General features: G+C 54.0%; 1 protein-coding gene across 4 annotated transcripts in view; it reads right to left on the bottom strand.

Moving 5' to 3' along the window:
- Positions 1 to 21,859, bottom strand: part of LOC100123328 (protein split ends) — a 76,292-nt gene that overhangs the window by 2,002 nt on the left and 52,431 nt on the right. The window contains exons 2-9 of one of the 4 annotated variants that reach the window (XM_016982296.3): positions 17,068 to 17,349; positions 11,528 to 12,364; positions 7,981 to 11,449; positions 1,758 to 7,880; positions 1,563 to 1,679; positions 1,212 to 1,328; positions 291 to 1,025; positions 42 to 200 (exon numbers count right to left, since the gene is read on the bottom strand). In XM_016982296.3, the coding sequence (XP_016837785.2) occupies positions 42 to 200; positions 291 to 1,025; positions 1,212 to 1,328; positions 1,563 to 1,679; positions 1,758 to 7,880; positions 7,981 to 11,449; positions 11,528 to 12,364; positions 17,068 to 17,349 (11,839 nt within the window). Of the gene's footprint in view, positions 1 to 41; positions 201 to 290; positions 1,026 to 1,211; positions 1,329 to 1,562; positions 1,680 to 1,757; positions 7,881 to 7,971; positions 11,450 to 11,527; positions 12,365 to 17,067; positions 17,350 to 21,859 lie in introns of all 4 variants that reach the window. The other 3 variants (XM_008214413.4, XM_031923220.2, XM_008214415.4) reach the window with 3 other exon arrangements.

Here is a 21,859-nt window from a genome sequence, read left to right as displayed (position 1 = left end):
AAGAAAATATAGTTTCAATAAATTAGCATAAAACAACGAACCTGTTGAGAGCCAGGTGCAGCAATGTTGACAATTCCAGCCGCTTGCTTCTGTTGTAGATACGTAATAAAGCCAGCTTGTAGATTTTTACTTTGTTGCACAACATCCATATGATCATGACCGCAAGGTAGAGCCAGCAGCATACAGTGCTCATTGTCAGTCTGTGAAGAATCAAAGTTATAATGTAGAATTGTCATATAAGGTCTAAATTTGTGAATATGAATTTATAAATTTATGATTCGATAACATACCTGCATTTTTCTGGCGACACCTTCCACTTGCGTTGGTTCGAGTCTCATTCTCTGGGCAATCCTGAGAGGCAAGGTAGAGCCGTCGCTGTTAAACGGCAAACTTTCCCTGGCAACATTCGGGTTGCCATATACAAAGTGCATCTGCACAGCGGCCTGATCGTTCTTTAGAGCTAGCAGACCCTGCCACATGACTGGATAGCGTTGCAGCAACATGGTCAATGAATCAGCCTGGGGTGGTACTTGGGAAGCATGTGGCGGTGTTGTGGCCAATTGTTTCCTGGATCGATCGGGTGTTAGCGCCCTTTCGGTTGGAGCCTCACTTGCAGCCATCGGATACTGCGACCTTATATGCGCTGGTGGTGGCTCGTAGTAGGGTCGTTGAACTGCACCTGGGGTGTTGTACTGAGGTGGTGGAAGTCTGCCTGGGCCATGCATCATGTAGACCTGAGCCACTTGCGGACTGTCAGTCGTACGCTCTTGTGGCGTTCGTCTGTCTCGACGTAATTCTAGTGGTGGGCTGTGCGTATCTTCGAGACCGACTTCTAACTTGGGGTCCAGACCTATCGCGGGAGATCTTCTTCCCGGTACATGGTAAGGTAGTCTTGACGCTGTCAAAGCCTCTTGCTGCGCTCGCAAATATTGATATTGCAGTACTTGTGGATGCATGTAGTGAGCTGGTATTTCTCCGAGTCGAAGAGCTCCGTAATGATTCAATGCGTCTCCTTGCGGTAGTAACTGTTTTTTAAGGAAAAAAAGTGTTAATAAAAAGAAAGATTCACTTGGCATTTTGATAATATTATTTTGACAATCACTATATAGTCGAACTTATACTCCGCGTATTTACATAAATGCTTTTATCGATCGTTGATAGCATGAGATAAGCATGAAATCGATCAAGTGTAAGCTGGAAGCTGTAAGTACCTGAGGAGCATTAGCATGATGATGAGCAGGTGGAGGCAGTGGGGGGCTCTGAGTGCGATGCGGGGGAACAAGTCCATATTGCCCCCCTGGTGATGGAGCTGCACCAGCACTTCCATGCTAACCAAAACCAAGCCAAGTTAGTTTTAATCACATGAATTTAATGCATAAAAGCTTTGTCAACGTGATGGATTATTTTTTCTTTTTGAAACGATTTGCACATTGTTAGTAGAAGTATTATGATTTTTTTTTAACTAACGAAATTGTTATTTTATTTGACTGATAAAGAAAAACATGAATGATACGGCGATATAAAGCAAAAGCATGCCAGAGTCTGCGAAACATTAATCTTACCAATGACGCTTCGTAGGCAGAAATAGGAACAACCCTGGTTTGAGGGCTTGGCGCTGGTACCATGATGCAGCCAGACATCGACACTTCCACCTTGGGTGCTTCTAGATTTGTAGGTACCTATGATAAATAATATAATCCACTTAGTAAATGTACGTGATATAATAATTTATCTTTCATTCTAAAGTGACTTCTTACCGATGGTTTTGGAGTTGTTCTCGCACAAGGTACGCCAGGAGTTACGGGCGGCGGAGGAACCAAGAGCGCTTGAGTTGGTGGGCTTGCAACCGTACCCGCCACGATGGATGGTGGAACGACCTGTGCAACTGCCTGCAGTAGGTGAGCCTTCGGGTTCATTGGATGTGGCTGACCATTCATGCCCTTTAGAGGTGGCTGTTGCGGCGCTGCATGAATTCTCTGAACAGGAGTTGGTGTCAGTGGGCCAGGGTGCACGTTTACAGGTACCTTCTGTTGCAAGTTGACGATAGCCGACGCCTGTTGTTGCTGCTGCTGTTGTTTCGCTGCCTGGAGAAGATGTTGCTTGGGATTTGGCGCACCTCCAGTGTTGTTCAGTACCGGAGACATAGGCTGGCCCGGCTTTCCGTTCACTGCGTTGATGACTGCAGGCTGTGGTGGTACAGGCTTCGGGTGAGGACTCAAACTCGGCGAGACAACTCGGCCGGTCGGCATGTGTACATGCAGGCCCTGAACTGCTTGCGTTGGCTGCTTGGCGATGTTCTGCACAACAGCTTGACTTGGTATGGTTGGAACAGTTGCGTTTGTTACAACGATTGGATGCTGCACTTGGGTAGCGGCCAGCTTGCTGGCATTGAGAACATGTGCCTTGAGGGTCTTCGGAGTTGTGGTAGTAGGTGCTTGGGAAGCAGCCACACTGACAGAAACTGTTGCTGTTGTGGACGGTAGTGTGACTGCGACTGATACTGCTACTGAGGGAGTGCTCTGGACAACAGGAGACTGCGGTTTTGTGATGACACTAGCCTGAGGCTGCTGCGTCGTCGTTGAAGTGACGAAAGTCTGCGCTGGTTTGCACGGAACAGGTTCGATCTTCGGCTCCGACTTGGGTTGTTCCGCCGGCGCGTGTTCTGCTGCATGCTTTTGACGTAAAGCCTCCGCGTTGGCCACGAAGTTCGCCCTTTGGATGATTTGTCCAGAAGCTGTCGAGACTGGAATGTACTGTCCCTCCTCCGATTCCCTCATGGGTATGAGCATTCCGGTAACAGGGTCAATTAAAGTCATGGGCTCGTGAGAGGCAGACTTCTGCCCAGCGACCAGCGTAGAAACAGGTTTGACAACTTGTTCGGTCTTCTCTGGTGCAGTAGGAGGTGTCTCTGCTTCCTCCTTGTCCTCGGCTACATCAGTTGTAGCAGTCTGTGGTGTGTCCTTGATCTTTTCGTCGCTTGTTTCATCGGCACTCTCAGAGGTTCGTCTCGCGGTTTTCCTGGTGCTTCTTGGTGACTTTCTGGTCTCTGCTGCTGGTAAGACAATCTGCTGAGCTGGTACGTTGCGCGGAGCACTGTTCTGTCTCGTACTCCTTCGGGTGACGGGTGCTCCTGGTGCATTTTTGTTGGTTGTACCTCGCACGACGTCTTCTATAATATCGTCGATGGTAGATCTGCTGCCGTCCTTTTCAGCCAGCCTACGAGACTTGCGTGTGTTAACTGCCGGAGAGACGAACTCCTCCGGCGGTACCTCTTTGACAGCTGCCACTGGAGTTGGCGGCACTGCATTTGGACCAGCAACGTTTGGTCCGGGTGACTTGATAGTAAGGATAAGCCTTGGACGACCCGCGCTGTCCTCCTCGCTGTCGTCGTGGAACTCGTAAACGTCAGCAGGCAACTTGTTCTTCTCTGAGTGCTGCTTTCCGCCTCTGCCAGAGCGACCTCCACGCTTCTGTGGTACTGCAGGTGGAGCGCCAGCTGTGGGCATAGGTGTAGGTGCAGCAGTAGCATTGTTTCGTCCGCCACGTCTGGTGGTAACCCCACCGCGGTTGCTAGTCGCTCTTTTAGCTTTAGCCCTTCCACGACGAACCCTGCCTGACTCGTTCTCACCAGTCTCGACACCCTCGTCCTGGTCATCTACGTTAAAGCTCTTCTTCTGATCGTCTTCGATGGATTCGGCGTCGAACCATGAGTCTCCGTCGCTCTTGCTGGTTTCGCGCGACTCGGTGTTGCCCTCGTGAATGTGCTCATCGTCGTCTACATCGTTGGATTCACCATCACAGAGTGCGTCGACCTTCTTGATAACGCTTTCGATGTTAACCTCCTTGGCAGACCAGTAGTCACTGTCCTCCTTACTATCAGTAGCATCTTCCTTGACGGCGTCGAGAGCAAGCGGATCAGCACAGGTTTCCTTGAGCGGGTCCTCGGTCGGTTCTTCGTCAGCTTCGGGCTCGATCTGCTCCTCCTCTTTAAGTTCCTTCTCAGGCTTGATAGGTATATTTGGTTCGTGTTTGGGAGGTGAAGGCTCTCGTTCTGTTTTTGCAGCAATAACTTCGCTCGGTTTCTCGCTCTCTATCTTTACAGGTATATCGTGCTCTGCCGGACACAACTCTGGCTTCTCCTCCTTCACTTTCGACTCCAGATCCAACTTGGACGGTTCAATAAGGTCCTCGCTCTTGAGGAGCGTCGGTTTGATTTCTGGTGTTGGCTCGTGCTCTGTGTCTTCGGGCTTGAACTGTTTGTCGGCAGTCGTTAGCCGCATAGGCTGCATTTGTCCTTCGTCGTGAGGTTCATGTTTGACTGGGTTCTGCTCTGGAATGTAGCGTGTCTCAGCATCCAAAACTGATGCTTTTCCTATTAGTAAAGGTGCTGTCGACGTAGCAACTCTCGAAATGATAGTGGGAGCCATTGTCGACACAACAGAGACGTGCGATTTCGCTAGAAGAATGCTCTGTGATGAGACAACTGGCGCTACATTTCGTACGAGACACTTGTCTTGCAGCGATGGGGTAGGCGACATTTGCTGCGAATTTGACATGATGGGAACAACCGTCTTGACGAGCGGACTCGGCGAAGAGACAGTTGGGTGGACCAGCGGATGTACAACCGACGCATGCACCAGATGAGGTTGAGCATGAGCCACGATGACAGGACTCGGCGTGGAGGCTCGTGGCATGTGTCCTGCCATGAGCTGCATGCTGGTGAGCTCTTGCTTCTGACTAGGCGACAAGGCACAAAGGTCGGTCTTACCGAAGACCGGGCTAGACGTGCTCGCCCTGATCTCAATCTTGGCTGTTTCTGGAATGTACGTGGGTGGCTGGTTCGGTGAGGGCACCTTCGGCGAGGTGGAAGCCTTGTTGCTGACCTCAGCTGGAATGGCACCTGGTGAGAGCTTCGGTTCATCCATCCTGGGCGAAGGCTCGGTCGCGTGCTGCATCAATGTCTCGATGACCGACTTGCCAGCTAGGTTCGTCTCTCTCGAGGTTTTCGGTTGAGAGCCAGGTGTTGGTGGCACACTAGGCAGATACGGCCTTGACGGTATATTGAGGGTAAGAGGAGGTAGACCCCCTCTTGGGTAGTTGGGCACCACAGCCCTCATGCCTGGAGCGTGTTGTATGACCGGCTGTTGGCTCGCTGCCGTTGAGTAGATGTGCTGAAGCGAAGATTCTGGACGATGAGCAGAAATGGGAACGCTCACGGGTATCCTGACCGTTGGTGCGGTACCCTTGGCCGAGCATGGTGACAAAGGATTTGCCGAAGAGTTGCGGTTCCACTGACCATTCGGCGAAACTGGTTGAGGAAGTCGTATTGTTGCTTGTCCAGTAGCCATGGGCGTCGCGGTCCTCGATGGAACGAGAGGAGGTACGGCCACGGAGCTCGGAGAAGTGGTGACACTCTGCATCCTTGGCGATATCTGCCTCATGGGCAGCATTTGGCTGTGAGGTGATACCGGTAACCTCTGATAGAGTGGCTGTGAAGTGGCTGGGCTGGACTTCGGACTGACCGACGCAACTTTGTTGGATTCGCTGATGACAGGCATGGCACCGCAAGGACTTGGAACACTTTGCTTGTACTGAGACGTGAGTGGAGCCGTTGGTGAGGCTGATCGTCTTGTGGCTTGTGCTGGAGATGTTTTGGGTTCCGTGGCACATGCACTTGGCTCCGCTGCGTCTGCCTGAGGTGTCTTTGCCAGTTCTCTCATCTGTTTTTGCTCGTTTAACTTCCACGAGTGCGCAATAACCGAGCTTGCTGGGTTCTGCGTCTCTGCTTTCGTGAGTGAGGGCATAGACGTTTCTATAAGCTTTTCGTGGCCAGCTCCTGCTGCTGCCATTGAGCAGGTTGGAGTTTTGAGTGGCGATTTGTAAAACGATGGCGCGTCCGGCGTCCTCGGCGGCTGAGCGACATCGAAACTCTCGAAGTTGGGATCCTCCTCCGTGTCGGTGTCAATCTGGAGGTCATGCTCGCTCTGCGGCGTGTCAGGTTTGAGGTCAGTCTCGGCTTCGACGCTGGAAGCGTTGAGGCTATCAACCGCCTGTTGTGTTTCCTCGACGTCTTCCGCCGGTGGTGTTTGCGGATGAGGATCGCTGCTGTTGTTGTCGGCTTCGGCATCCTCTTCCTCCTCGCCCTCGTACGAGTAGTCCTCGGCCTCGCCGAATGTCTCTTCCAGAAGAGCGGCAACTGCGTCTTCGGTTTCCTCTTGCGAGATTACGACTCGAGGCTTATCCTCGGGTGCTTGTGGTGGCGTTACGGGTTCGGGTACCTCCTGCTCGTCTCTGCTGTTCAAGGACTGCAGGCTTGTGTCTCGCTCGTCTGGCTCCGATATGCTTTTTACGGCGTTTTCATGTATGCTCTCGTCGACTTCGATGCCAAAACCAGGAATGAGTGTGTCCTTCTTCTTCTCGGATTTGCTAGAGTCGACGTCGGCAAGAGATTCAGTCTCGGGACCTGACGTCGTCATAGGTATCGGACTAGGCATGCTCGCCCTCGGAGAAGGCAACGTCGGCGACATGGGCTTGGCCGCGATGAGTGGACTGCTGGCTCTGGGAGGTGTGTTGTCTGAGCCAAGATAAGGCAGACTCGCAGCGGGTTTGTCGTGATGGTGGTGATGGTGATGGTGATGGTGGTGACAGTCTTTGCGCGTGCGTTCTTCCTTGGACTTCTTGCGCTTCTTTTTCTTTTCTTTAAGCTTGTCGGTGGGAACTGTCGTGCTGGGCGTCGACGGTTCGATGCTATCGTTATCGTCGGTAAATCGGAAGACATCGTGCTCGGTAGATTCCGCGCAGGTCGCTGCAGATTTTGGCGAGCTCGGCAAGCCCAGAAGCTTGGCCTCGATTTCACGGCCAGCTTCAGCCAGGTCAACGCTGTTCTCATCCTGGATTGGTTGGTGTCTGCGCTTCTTCTCAGACTTGATCCGTACGCGCTCATGTTCGGGGCTGCGCATACTTTCGCTGTCCGAGTGGTAGCCCGCTGCATGATTCTCTTGAGGCGAGCCTCTGAGCCTGAACAAGCTATTTCCGGCAGGTTCGTCGACGTCGTCCGACAGTGGCCCGAAGATATCCTCCATACGCTGGTTGTCTCGAGCCTCCTGCCTATTGAGTCTCTTTCTTCTCGCTTTGACCTTGTTTTCGGCATTTCGGTCGCGGCGCTTGTCCTTCTTGTTCCTTGCCTTCTTCTCTTGTCGCATTCTCTCTTCGTTCTCACTAAGCGTCGACGTGGCCAGCAATGCGTTAGCATTCGTCGCCGAGTTCGGCGAGTCTTCGTCAACATGATTAGAGTTGCTCGCAGAACATAGGTTCGTTTTACTGCTCTTGTAATCGAGCTTATCACAGGGTTCGAGTTTGATGCCGTCTTCGCTGGATATCGAGTTTTTCTGGCGCTTCTGTTTCTTCTTGTGCGATTTCTTACGAGAGTCCCTCTCGTGATTGTTCGCGACGACGGGATGACTCGCGTGGCAGGACATTGAGATTCTCTCGTCGTCGTCGGAGGTTCTCGGTTCGTCCTTGATGCGCACGTTGTTGATCATGACGTTTGCGTTAATTGTAGAGATTTCGCGTGGGTGGTGTTTTTCTTCTGTATCCGCGAAGCCGAGATCCACATCACTCTCATGGAAGCGTTCGGTCTTGATTTTGTCGATTTTCTTATTGAAAGACTCGTCTTCTTCGCTGGTGTCGGAGTGTATTCTAGATCTCGAACCCTTGCGAGACAACGACTTAGGTCTTGTGGAGTCTGATTCCGAGGTGGCCTCGTCTTCGGTTAAAGCTTTGCTACTGACCGAATCTCCGTCCCACGAAGTGCTCTGCTTCTTTTCCGAGAGCTTTTGGCGACTCATTTTGAATTGCGAGAACTTGTCGTGCAGCTTTACCTGAAAGAAAAAAAAACGAATTGTTATTAATTAACAGTTCGTAAATGCAAAAAATGGATAGCCAAAATCTTACAAATGGAAGAGGGCTTACCTGGCTTACCTGACGCTTCTCCTCTTCCAGTTTTTGCATATTCTTGGTTGACCTCGCCTTTACCTTGTCGTACATACTGATGTAAGCAGGCTCGTCGTCGACGATGTCGAAGATCGAGTGCTTCTTTGGCTCGTCGCTGTCGGTGTCGGTAGCCGAAGGGTTTCGCATTCCCTGCATTTCATGCGTCGAGAGAGCTCCCTCGTCCAAATCACCGTGTAGATTCAGACTGACGTGATGTGGATGGTGATGCTGCTGCTGGTGTTGTTGTTGCTGCTGCTGCTGCTGCTGCTGCTGCTGCTGCTGCTGCTGCTGCTGCTGCTGCTGGTGATGATGGTGGTGGTGGCGCTGCAGCGGCATCTCCACTTGTTGTTGCATCTCTCTCGGATGATGCGAGGCGATGGAGGAAGGTTGCTCGTTCGGAGGACTAGAGTCGTTCCTCTTGGCCAGCTCGAGTCTCGACAGAAAGTCCTTGTCGGGCTCGTGGATGGACACTCGAGGACTTCGCTCGCGAGGCTCTTTGTCCGCCGACCTCTCACAGCGGCTCTTTTTACTTCTCTGTTTGTCCTTGCTGCTGGGATCTCTATTGTTTTCTTTGCCCTCGCGGCTCGATTCACGGGGCAAATCTGCGTGAGACTGCGAGTCCCTGCTGTCTCTGCTGTCTCTGCTGTCCCTGCTATCTCGGCTATCTCTGCTGTCTCTACTGTCTTGGGTGGAGACCGAGTCCTTGCTCTCGCGACTGTCCCTGCTGTCGCGACTCGATCTATGAATTTCGCTGCGGTGCTTGCGATCTTCGGAGCGCCGATTCTGCTTGGATGATTTATCCTTGCTGTCCCTACGGTGCTCGGAGGAAATCTTGATACGCTTCGCCTCCTTGACCTCCTCGTCTAGTGAGGCATCCTGCGAGGAGCAGCGCCGCTTGTTAGAGATGGAGGCAGGTATCGCCGCGGGCTGGGCGTTTGTCGGTTGCAGATGATTTTCCGCTGGAGCTCGTCTGCTGTCTTCCCGCTCTCTCCTCTCTTTTTCTTTCTCTTTATCCTTGTCTTTCTCCTTATCCTTATCCTTATCCTTATCCTTATCCTTATCCTTATCCTTATCCTTATCCTTATCCTTGTCTCGTTCCTTGTCCTTTTCCTTCTCCTTATCCCTTTCCTTATCACGCTCCTCGCGTTCTTTTCGCTTTTCTCGATCGGCCTTTTCTTTCTCTCGCCTCTCGAGTTCTTCGCGTTCTCGCCTCTTGTCGCGCTCGTGCTTTTCCTTCTCGATGCGCTCCTTCTCTTCCTTGTCTCGCCTCTCCTTTTCCTGCCGATCGCGTTCTTCCTTTTCCTTTCTTCGCTCTCGCTCCAGCCTTTCGCGCTCGTCCCTCTCCCGCTTCCTTTCGCGCTCGATGCGTTCCTTCTCTTCCCGGCGCTTTTCTCTCTCCAGCCTCTCGCGCTCCTCTTTTTCGCGCTTCTCTTCCTTCTCGCGCTTCTCTTGCTCCTCGCGCTCTTTACGCAGTCTCTCCTTCTCCTGTCTCTCCTTTTCGGCAGCGCGCTCGCGTTCCTTCCTCTCGCGCTCCTCACGCTCTCGCCTATCGCGCTCCTGGCGCTCCTTCTCGAGGCGCTCCTTTTCGCGCTTTTCCTTCTCGCGCAGCTCGAGCTCTTCGCGCTCCTTGCGCTCTCGCTCCTCGCGGTCCTTGCGCTCCTTTTCCTGGCGCTCCTTCTCTAGCCTCTCGCGCTCCCGCCTCTCTTCGTCCTTCTCGCGCCTCTCGCGCTCTTCGCGCTCCTTGCGCTCCTGCCGCTCCCGGTCTTCGCGCTCTCTCCTCTCCTTGTCCTCTCGGTCCTTCTTTTCGTGTCGACTACTGCTGCTGACGTCCTTGCTGCTCTCCCTGCTCGGGTGGCTCTCGAGTTCAGCGGCGTCGCTCGTCGCCGAGGTACGCTCGTCTCGCTCTTCTCGGTCTCTGCGACTGCTGGTCTTGTCGGAGTCCTCTTCCTTGCGCGGTCTCCGCGACGACGAGAAGGAGGACGACGTCGAGGACGGTAAGTCTTTCGTTTTGCCGTGCCTCGAGTCTCGGCTGTCCCTCGAGTCCCGACTCTCCCTGCTTCCGCTGCTCGAGTCCTTCTTGAACCTGGCTCGTGGGGCTTCCGAGGAAGACACTGTTGCCGTTGCTGCTGTCGACGTGGAGGAACATGAGGTAGACGTGGCTGTAGACGCTTGCTGCTGGCTCGTTACCGTGCTCGGTACAGTGCTGCTGGCCGTCGAGCCGATGCTGATCGGCGTGGCTGCCGTAGGCGTAGGCAGCGCTGTCGTCAGGTTGCTGCTGCTGGCGCTGATGCTGCAAGTACTACTACTAGAGGAGGAGGCTGCTGCTGCGGCGATGGCGACGGTGGCGGCAGGATGCGCGTGGGATATGCTGCGGCTCGTGGAGGCGCTAAGAGAATGGGCGGCCGTGGGCAGGCTGAGCGGCAGTGAGACCGGTGGCAGCTCCGGGCTGACCGTCTTGATGCTGGCGCCCGGAGTGACGGGGGTAGCCGGGCTTGGGTGCACTACGCCAATACTACTGCTGCTGCTGCTGCTGCTGCCGACGGATGTCGCGGGCAGGGGCTGCAGAGGCGGCTTGCCGGCGAGGGCCGAGACCGGCGGATGACTAGGAAAGGGATACTGCAGGCAGACCTTGCTGGCAGTCTGGGCGACGGCGGCCGAGGCTGCGTTGGGGATCTGCTGTTGGCTGCTACTGCTGCTGGCGATGAGGCCACTGACGCCGATGACGCCGGTGAACTCCTTGGGCTCGTACTTCTCGTTGAAGTTCTCGAGGCGCTTGGAGTCCTCGTCGAAGACGCTGCGCTTCGCCATCACGCTCTTGAGGATTTCCGAGGGCTGGACCTCGCGCACGTCGGTCACGAGTAGCTTGTGCTGGAGGCGGAATCGCTCGGAGACGGAGGTTTCGAGTTTCGGGCGACCATCGCCACTGCGGGCCCGGCAGCTCGTCCACTTCTCGTAAATCTCATCGAGCGAGCGGATGCGCTCGTTAAGGTCGCCGTCGCTGGGCGACTGCGGCGCAGTCTCGCTGTCCGAGCTCGTCGGGCTCGGGGTCTGGTGTCGAGGCGGCGGCGATGCTGGCGGCTGGACGGCGCGTCGCGGACTGGGCGCCGCTGTCTGCAGCCTCTCGTTGACGCAGGGTGGCGAGCCGATCTTGCCGAGGCTGGCGACGGCGTTGCTGCCACTGCCGCCGCGAGAGCTGCCGAGGGTGCCGCTGTTGGCGCTGCTCTGGCTGTTGCTGGCGCCACCAGCGACACCGGCGCTCTGGCTGTTGTTGTTGCTGCTACTGCTGTTGTTGTTGTTGTTCAGCATCTGAGTGGCGAACCTGGGCAGCGGAAGGGAGATGGGCATTTCCTGGCTTCTCTCGCGAAACCTCCGTGGCTCGCTCGGCATAAGGTTCTCGGGTCGCTCGTCGACGAGCGGCGTGCCCGGTCTCGATCCTTCGTGGTGCTCGTGGTGCCTGCTGAAATAGATATCGTGATGAGCGGCGAAAGTTGGCGGGGATTCTTCGAGGGTTAAGCGGGAAAGAAGAGGTACGCACCTGCTGGTGGTGTCCCGGCGACGCTTGCAGGGTATAGAGCCGCGTCCCTCGCAGCTGCTGCGCCTGGAGCCGTGGTGGAGCATGAGCTTGCTGTCGCTGACCCGGCGCACCTCCATGCCCTTGCGGCCGGAGTGCGAGGTGACGAGGAGCGAGGCGATCTCGGGCTCGTCGTCCTCGCCGGCCAGCAGGATGGGCCCGGAGTCAATGAGCTTGGGCCTCTTCTTGGGCGCGAAGCAGCCGAGCTCGTCGCCGCTGCTGTGGCACTCCTCGAGCTGCTCGAGCAGGTGGACGCGCTCCTTCTGCAGGTGCCTGATATCGGGCGGCGGTAGCAGCGGGCCAGGAAGCGGCGTTCCGTCGATGGCCACGTGCCTGCTGCTGCGCGAGGGCAACTGCAGCTCGTCATCGGGCACCAGGAGCTTGGGTTCGGGCCCGAGGCCGGCGGCCTCGTAGTCGTCGTGGCTGGGCCCGCTGCCCTGGCTGAACTCGTCGTAGCTGCGGAAGCGCCGGCTGAGCTGGGGCTCCGGGTAGTCCGGCTCGTAGTAGGGGTCCGTCTGGTAGGAGCGCCTCGAGCTCCGGGACATGGCGCTCGGGTGGCCCGGACTCGCGCCCGGCGTGCTGCCGCCGCCCGGGGTACGGCTGTAGCTCGAGGTCCTGGCCCGCGGCGGCGTCTCATAGCGGCCGAAGCGACCGCTCGAGTTGCCCACCGTCACAGACGACTCGAAGCTCCTCTCCCGCTCGCGCTCCCGCTCCCTCTCGCGCTCTCGCTCCCTTTCGCGCTCTCGCTCCCTTTCGCGCTCCCGCTCTCTCTCGCGCTCCCTCTCGCGCTCCCGGTCTCTCCTGAAACAGAATGAAAAACAAAGTATTATTATTTGTGCGAGCAATTTTATCGCATGCATTACGAGGAATAACGCTAATATTAACGGCCGATCGATGCGTTGTTTAAAAACGGCGCGGCTCTATTAATAAGCGGCAGTAGCGCGCCATACAATCTATCTAGGCCGCGTACGGCGTGGCAAATGAACGCGCTCGTAAACAATATTATTAACTATTAGATAAGCCGCGTGTCACACGATCCTTCGACGATTATCGTCGAGGCAGCATCTCTCGCGCTCCGAGGCGTCGGAGAGAAAAGGAAATACTTGCGAATCGTGTATTTTTTACGAACGAACACGCAAAAACGCAGTAGCTCAAAGCGCAAAGTTTATTTTCAAGTCGTGCGATTTTGGAAGGTTGTTCAAAGCATTTGTAAATCGCGCGGCGATAAAAGTCCGTCGAAAGTTTGCATAACGCGTCAATATTTTCGTATCGGTACTTTTGTAAACTCCTTCTTTTTTTCACGACACGCAATCGGCCTTTGCAAAACAACGATTGCGCTGATACGTCTGAAAGCATCAGCAGAGAGACGAGGGAAGTCACGTATAGCATGCAGTGCGACGAATGTGTACACATCGCTCTGGCCGAGGTCGTGGGTCATAACACGGTTCTCGAGAGCAATTTATGCTCGTATGCGAAGCTTTTAGCTCCTCATTACGCGGAAGCTGCCTGCTCCCTCTCGGCCGCGTTTATCACTTATTTTACCGTGCTTTTTCTACCATAACTTATTTTCAGATTAAGTGCTCTCGCGGAAAACGTCGAGCGGGATTATCTTTTCAATTTCTCGTACGAGTAATCAAACGAAGCGAAAGCTCCCTTAGAGCTTAGAGCTTCTTCTATCCATGCGCGTATAGCATACACTATAATCCGGCCTCAGCTGCAAAGCGTATAATACACCGAGCGGAAGCTCAACGAACTCGTGGCCCTTTGACCATCACCAACTGGATAATAAGTATACAGTGAGAAGCAGCAGCTGCTGCTGCCGGATACCGCGAGGAACGCATACGCGAGAGCTATTAGCTTTCTCATTCTCTCTGCCGAACCCTCGAGCGCGAAAAATATCCCCTCGACCACTCCCTTTATCGGCGCGCACGGCGAGACCACGAGCACGCGGCCTCTATACCTATACTCAACAATGCGCGCACCCTCAAAGTGCAGCGTATTTCGCCGCCGCGGCCCCTCTCTCTGCAGCAGTCGCTTTTTTCGCGCGCGCGGGAGTGAAGTGCAGGGGCGTGCACAGTCGGTTCGGTCGAGAGGGCTTTTTTTCGGCGCCTGTACGCGAGAGGGTGATGCTCGTAGTGTCTCGCGGTCGGTCCTCTTGTTAAAGGGGCGACAGGCGTGACGCGGCTGCTGCCTTCCCTCGGAGAGAGAGAGTGCGATAAAAGCTACTTCCCGCCGGCAAATTGCATTTTTTCCCCTGCGACTGCTGCCACCGCCGTCTGTGCTGTGCAAGCTGGGAGCTTTATTAGGGTTGTTTTTACTTTCCGGATTTTTGCTTTGGAGTATTATCAGAGTAGCTAATAAACGTCGGCAAATGTCGGTGGCTCCGTCACGAGCACGACATACTTTTACAACTTGCAGCTGTCCATCCTCGTCGGCGGTCGCTCTTTCTCCCGAGAGACGCAGAGAAGAGATGTACCCGACGATGTCGCGCTTATCGGTGGCGCCGAGACCTTCGATATGCCCGCGCGCTTCGCCGCTACGACCTCATTAACGGTTCTCTCCCTCCCTCTCTCTCTCTCTCTCTCTCTCTCTCTCTCTCTCTCTCTCTCTCTCTCTCTCTCTCTCTCGCACAGCGTTACGTAACGTCGGCGAAGCTTCGCACAGTCGTCGTCGTGGTCGTGCAGGTCGTTGCGCGCGGCTGTTCTTCCGAAAACGAGTGACGACAGCGCGCTCGAGAAATCGATAGGCTGACGGTCAGAGTCTGCGGTAATGTAATTTACATCGCGAGCGCACTCGTGCGTTTTATGTGATTAGCTCTCCTGGAGATTCCATTAAATCGGAATTCGATTACGATACAGCGAAGGCTCCGCGATCGATCGCGATCTACGAATGCATTTTGAATTTTTACTGCGAGAGACTTGTGCGCGCCGTGCGAGCTCGAATCGCGAGCGACGACCTACATAAACATCAGCGACGCGGCTATATTTACGAAGAAGCGCCGACTTTTTCCCCTCGATCGAAAGAGAGAGAGAGAGAGAGCTAATCGCGTTATCGCTCTGCAGCATCTCGGCGGCAGCCGATCATTTCCTTGCCATTAGTCGGCGCGCGAGCGCGTGATTTACGACGCAATCGTCTTTTCCACATATATCTTCTTACTGCGCCGCTATGATCTTCGCGAGTGTGTGTGTATGTGTGTAACGACCGGTGCACGTGGTGCGCGCGCGAGCGATATGAGGTCTGTCGCCGCGCGATCGAGCGCCAATTGCTCGAGTAGTCGAGCTCGAGAGAGTTGAGGACGATAACGAGCCGCGTCAGACTGTGTGCGGTGAACGATTTTTACGATACGTATGTGCGCACGCTGCTGCTGCATTATTTCTCTTTTCTGATTCATGCGTACTAGTTTCAGACGGATTGATTTTATAAAAAGAACCGACGAGAGAGAGAGAGAGAGAGAGAGAGAGAGAGAGAGAGAGAGAGAGAGAGAGAGAGCTTGCGACATTCCGCTCTACGCGCAGCAGACACGTATATATAGGTATAGAAAGCCTTTTCGAGATTGACGCAGTTGCAAGTTGCGCGAGCGAATATTTTGGAAAAGTGTGACGAAAGTTAGAGACGCGGCCGGCTAGAATCAAGAATTCATATGGATGTGCGAATGCTTTAAAAGCTTCTGGATCTCTAATGAATATGCACGCGATAAACATTGCAGCGATATTTAAATAAACGAGCTAAAAATAGCCAGTAAAAAGGCGAAGAGCGCAAACATAAGTACACGACACCGTCGCTCTTCTCTCGTGTCGAGCTGCAAATATAGAAAGCCAAACTAATCTCGCAAGGTGTCTCTCTCTCTCTCTCTTTCTCTTCTCTCCCCCCGCGCGCTCGTCAAACGCGCGCTAGGTATGCTCGCAAAATTACGGCAACGCCGCTCCGTCCGAGTGACACATCGCGAGTTGTTTTTCCTGCGCGCGCTCGTCATCGTCGCGTGTCACCTGACCTGATGCGAGACACACACGCACGGACACGAGGAAATTCTCTTTCGCTCGGTCGGAGGAGAATAATTTTTCGCTTCGCGAGGCGCACAACGCGCTCACGTATGTATACAGATAGTATATTCCCAGTGAGAATACATTATATATTTGAATTTTCGCGCTAATGATTCCATCCGCAAACACGCGCTAATTTAAACGTGACCCAGATAATTCGTATCAGCGGAGAGCATACGCATTATACGTTCGCTCGTCCGATGCACTCGCGAGACTTATCAACGAAAATATTCACCGTTACCGACTTGCCCCCTCGTGTTGTTGCAGCCGTTGTGCTCTCCCACGCCAGCACCCAAGCCGAATTCGTGCATGTACTTCCGGCGTCGTGCACCTTACCTCCGAAATCCAATCGCGAAGGGAAGGGTTGTAGCTGCGCATCAGACAAAAGGGGGGGAAGAGAGGATCCAAAACGGAAAGTTTCGCCGTCGATGCTAATCGCGATTCTCACGTAAGCTCGCTCGCGGTCCGCGTGTGTACGGTATGTGTATTCGCGATCGGCAATCTCGATAAAACAATCGCGAGTATGAGCTTAATTACATATTGTTCCTCTCCCTCATTACATAAAACACCTGCGCGCGCGCGTGTCCGGCCATCGTCATCATCGCTCGCGCGCGGGCGCGGGAAGATAAGCGCCGTGTGCGATTGTTATTTCAGCGCGCACACGAGCGCACACGAGCGCCCGCGAGAGACGAGCTTCTAATGTACTTAAGCGCCAGCTGTGCTGCCGCTTCTGAGAAGTTATAAACAATCGAATACCGAGGGGTGAAATTAAACGGCGGTTGCGATTGCGTGCGGTCTGAATCGCGAAAAGAGTGTGTACAGAGTAGGCGGGGTCTTGAGCAGGGAATAAGCCGGTCTGCGCGCTTCCTCCACACGCAGACGCGACTTACCTTTCGATGAGCTCGTCGTGGCTGTCTTTCCGTTCGTCGAACAGTTCTAGTAGGAGTCATTCTTTGGCACGAGGAACAGCGTCGTCTGATATGCTTCGTGTGATAATTCTCATCATGCCACTGCACTTGACACCGTGAAACTGCGCACACACTACAGGACAATAACACTTCCTGCTGTACTGGCACACGATACACTGTACTCCAAAACTGTAACCTTCACTGGCACACACTCCTCGATTCCGATGAGTTCTCCGTGCGGCTCTCCGTGCGGCTCTCCGTGCGGCTCTCCGTGCGGCTCTCCGTGCATCCGTCCAGGTACACGTCCAATCGACGACGAAGAGGAAGAAGAAAGAGGCATCGCATAAGCCAAAGAAGCGGGGGACAGAGCGAGATAAAGAGGAAAAGCCAGACCGCTCGCACGCGGTATAAAATTCGCCCCGATAAACCCGCGCGATTAAATTCCGAGGCGTGTGACGCAGCGCGCGTTCCACATACCAATAGCGCGCCGAGATCTTGCGCCGAGAATACTTAATAAATGAAAGGAGAGAAAAGAAAAATATCGTTTGTAGCTTACCCGTGAGTGGGAAACCTGTGCTGAAGATGCTGGGGTTCGTAGTACTGGGTGGTGAGCGCCCTCTCGTCGAGGGTGTGCTCGGTAGCGTGTGCCTTGGCCGCGGACTTGATGTCCATGAAGGCCACCGTGGCGGAAGCGCCTTGGCTGCTCGAGCCTCCGGAGCCACTGCCCGAACCCGAGCCGGCCTCGCTGCCCTCGCATAGCGAGCCGGCCGAACCGCCACCGTCCACGGGGCACTCCTCGCCCCGTGGCAGCAGCTTGACGCTCTGCACGCGTCCATACCTGCGAACAAAAATCGATCATGCACGAGGTTAATAATAGAATCGAAAATCCATTCCTCCGTCGATCACGCCGTCGCGCGTCGGCTTGTGCAATTTCGCCTGACGCACGATGCATAATCCACACACGCGTGCGTTATACTCCTCTCCTATGCCTACAGATATATAGTGGCATTATGCAGCGACCGCAGGGAAATACACGAGTCTTGCGAGCGCGCGGACGCTGAAAAATTCATGGGTTTATTGCGGCGTGTGTGTCGCGTCATTGAGTCATTAAATCGAACGAGAGCGCGCGCGCTCGGCAGCCCCGGCCGCCGCAAGAATTTCTTGTTTGACTTGCAACTGCGCGTGCGAGTCGTACGTCCCCTATTCGGTGCGTCGAGCGCGCGCGGCTCGAGGCTATGCGCGATACGCAGCGAGAACCCGCGTGCGGCAGGCTTTATTTCTTGGAATTCGGAGGATATTCCAATTATAGCGGCATACAGAGGGTTCGATCTGTGCTGAAGAAATTAAGCGTCGGGAGTGAGACATTCCAAGCGGCTATAAAAGCGTGCCTTTGATGTGTTCTACGTATAGGTACACACGTGCAGCGCACGTAACGAGTGCGACAACCTCATTCAATTATTACCTCGCGAGCGCGGCAGTTTTATCGAAGGATACGTCTTGTTGTCCTGAATAGCAACGAGGCGCGATTCAATAATTTCTTCAAAACGTGCATTATACACTGCGCACAGACACGATCGTTCCCTTTTTTTATTCATTTCTCTCTCTCTCACTCTCTCGCACTGACGCTGAACGATGCGTCGAATATTTCACTTTCCCAGCAGCGGCGCCGAGGGAATATTTTATTATCGAGAAAATTTTCGCGATGTAATCGGCTATAGCGCAGCGCGAACAATCGCCGAGCTCGTGTGGCCTAATGAAGATTTATTAAGGCCTCTCTTGCGTATGCAGTCGTATATATAGAATGGTTTGCGAATGATTTGCGGATTCGCGTGCGTGGCGTAACGCGGCGTTGTTTCTCTTTTTTCTCCTCTTATTGCTCGCTCATGCAGTTCGGATTTTTCAAGCTGCACCTCATTGTCGCGCTCTAGCTATTCTCCGCATGAGGCACCTATACCGCGCTGCAGCAGCAGCCAAAGAATATCGATCGACAAGCCCTGGTCAACAACCCGCTGAATGGCGGACAACAAAACCTGATGAGCCGCGTCGAATAATATTATCACCCGTCGCCGTTGCTTTTGCCATTCTGAAATATAAAGGACAAAGAGCGCGCGGGCAATCTCATTTTTCGCGTTGATATTTCCGCTTGTTCCCTTGGGCTATACAATACAGACGCGGAAAAACGCGCGAGCGTACGGTCAGCGAGCGAGCGCGTAATGTACAGAAAATCTCTCTCTCTCTCTCTCTCTCTCTCTCTCTCTCTCTCTCTCTCTCTCTCTCCGTACACGCACGCACGCGAGCTATATATAACGTACAAAGCATCGCTCTCTTCAAGGTTTGGCCCGCAGGCGCGCGAATATACACGAGGAGAGAGAGAGGATCTGGCAACGTCGCGCACGAGCGCAACGACCAGACCGTTGGGATTTCGAGACGTGTATTATAAGACGAGCACACGCTACTATGTGCTGCGGCGATGATAAGCAGGCAGAGAGAGAGAGAGAGAGATAGAGAGAGGGGAAAAACAGAGCGAAATATGGGCCGCCTATATCGGTTATTATTATATTCGCCTCTTCGTTTTTGCTTTCGTAATCGCTGCTGACGGCGGCTGTACGAATTTTATCCAGCGACGCCTTGGACTTTTGCGCCGCGAGGGAAGGTCGCCACGTAACCCGCGCTTGCGAGACGCTGTGATCCAGAGCGAGGCTGCGACACGCACGCATACATACGAGCTATTTTCGAGAGACGTTAGCCTGGTTGTCGAGCTATAGTGCATATACGCTTTGCGCCGAAGTAAAGTGCATTATCTTATGTATTTCGGGTGTGTGGACGAAAATAGGGAGGCTCCATTAGGCGTCGAAAATATTCTTGGATGGACGAAAAAGAGGAGTTACTTTGGTACACGAGTGTACAGGAAAAGGTGTCAACAAGAGGCTATATAGAATGCACGCGAGACTGAGAATAAATAACCAAATCGAAAAGCTCGCTCGGAGCCACGTTGTACACGCGCGGCGGTCGGAGCCGAAAAAACGCGGGGTACTCTCTCTTGTGAAAGAACGAATTCAATCAAGAACAGCCATATAGTGGCATTAGTGCTCGAACGCAATCTCGGTCTACCTATAGCGGCTAGCACTACTGGACGTTCGAATTCGCCGCACGGCGACCGAGATGTCGGCCATCGCACTCTGCTCTCGTGCCGTGCAGTATATACCTGCGCGCATATTGCGTAACGCACACACGGCGGCAGCAGAGGCAGCAGCGCGCGTTTTGAAACGCCGAGAGAGAGAGAGAGAGAGAGAGCGAGGAAACACGCGGCTATACCTATATTGAGCGCAAAAAAAATACAGAATGAATCTCGAGGCCATACACAGCATCATCTTCTGAAATGATAATGCAGAGGAGGCAACGTCCAGGCAAGGCTACGCTCGACGTAGACTACGTCTGTAGGTGATGATTGCAGACTCACACACACACACGAGCGCGGGATCCGCGAAGATAAAAGCGCTCACGGATGTTTTTGTCGGGAGAGCGAGTAGCGAGGCCATGAGGACTTGAGTGTGTGTGTGTGTGTGTGTGTGTGTGTGCGCGCACGCGGAGGGGAACCGACAGATACATAAAACGTGCTCCCCATACTCGCGCACACGAACATCTACGTGGATAATAGCCAGAGAGAGAAAGAGCTGGTGGGGAGTACAGCTGCGGGGCCGAAAGGGGAGCAGCAGCAGCAGCAGGATTACAAGTATAGAAAGAGGGGATCCGAGCAGCGCGTCGATGCTGCTCGAGGTGGGGAAGCGCAGGCGCGGCGTCGAGCCGAGGCCGCGGACTGCCGAGACCCGGGGAGTCTCTTGCCTCTGCTCGCGCGAGTCGCACGTACCGTACGAGAACGAACACTCTCAGCTCGACGACGCCATTTATTCTTCTCAACGTTACGTAACGAGATCGCCGTTTGATTTTCGAGCCGAGAGTTTGGTTGCACTCGTTTTCTGAATTATTACGGTAGATTAACGTACGGTTATTGCCGGAGGAAGGAAAGGAAATAGACGCAGGTGCAAGTACATTAGACGTATCGAAAAGAGAGCGAGAAAAGGATCTTTCTCTTGGAGTTGCGACGCGCTTGTGCCACTTTCGAAATTGCATAGACGAGGCGGGGTAGGCTGCTGCTTGCTCTCTGCAGTACTCTCGACGATTTCGGTCGAGGAGTTGGAGGGAGAGCTCGCGCTCGTTTCCACTATTGATTTTGCCTTGCTCGAGACGAGAGCGAGAGAGAGAGAGAGACTTTTTTCAGTTTTTATGCACACGTACGCGCGCGCAAGCGAGAGAGCGAGAGAATAGAGAGAAAATGGAGTTGTGCGCCGGACGAGGCGCATAGAGACGAGGAGAAGTATAAGAATGTAGATAGAGCAAGCGAGGAAACGAGAGAAGAGGACGAGGCGAGGAATGGAAAGAGGGAGAGAGTAAGCGCGTACCGCTGCGAGTATCGATCGCCGATCGGAGCTGCAGCAGCGACGAGTGCGAGGAGACGGGGCGTGGTTCATTCGTACACACACACACACACACACACACACACACACACTGCACGAAATTCGAATATTCTCTCTCTCTCTCTCTCTCTCTCTCTCTTGCTCTGTCCGTGTTATATTATACTGTCCCCGCCGCGTGATCGCCTATGTGGAAAAGTTGCCTGTGCGCAGTATAAAGTTGGTGAAGATCGATGACTGATCGGAGCAGGCAAAATAGCATGTACACATACAGTGGCCCCGATTTCGATCATGACGCCTCGAGCTAGTCGGGCTTTCCCCCTGCGGATTTTCCTCATGGCTCATTTCCCTCGCGTACATCCTCGATTTCACCGCGACGGCCTCCTAGCAACGACTGCGAACTGCGTAGCCCCGAGCAGCTCCTCGCTATCCCCACCGTCTGCACATACTGCGTCGTCGGGAGAAGGGATCACGGCGCGCTACACACGGGGTTACGTAAAAATAAGAAATTATAATATTCCGCGATGCTTTCCGACCGATCGGAGCAGCTCCGAAAATTTCGGAGTGCAGCGAGGCAAGAAGTGTGAAATTAAACGGCGAGCCGAGTGTGAGATTGCGAATGATTTTCAGCGAGCGAGCAACGCTGCTGCTGCACACACACACACCGTTAAAACCTGCTCCAATTCGCGGGCGGCGGCGGCCAGCAACAGCGAAAAAAATTCTCCCCGAATTTTGCAACGCGCGTGCGTGTGTCCCCCACGCTCGTATATTTTTTAAGCCCGCGTACTTTTTTTCGTCCGGTAATCACGCGCGCGTTTCCATGTGTATCGCGTGTAGAGAGAAAGACGGAGAGAGCGAGCGGGTCTGTGCACATTA

Source organism: Nasonia vitripennis, chromosome 2, assembly GCF_009193385.2.
Source record: "Nasonia vitripennis strain AsymCx chromosome 2, Nvit_psr_1.1, whole genome shotgun sequence".
NCBI lineage: Eukaryota > Metazoa > Arthropoda > Insecta > Hymenoptera > Pteromalidae > Nasonia > Nasonia vitripennis.
The sequence above is the reverse complement of the archived record's forward strand: the minus strand, read 5'-3'. Positions and strand labels throughout refer to the sequence as shown.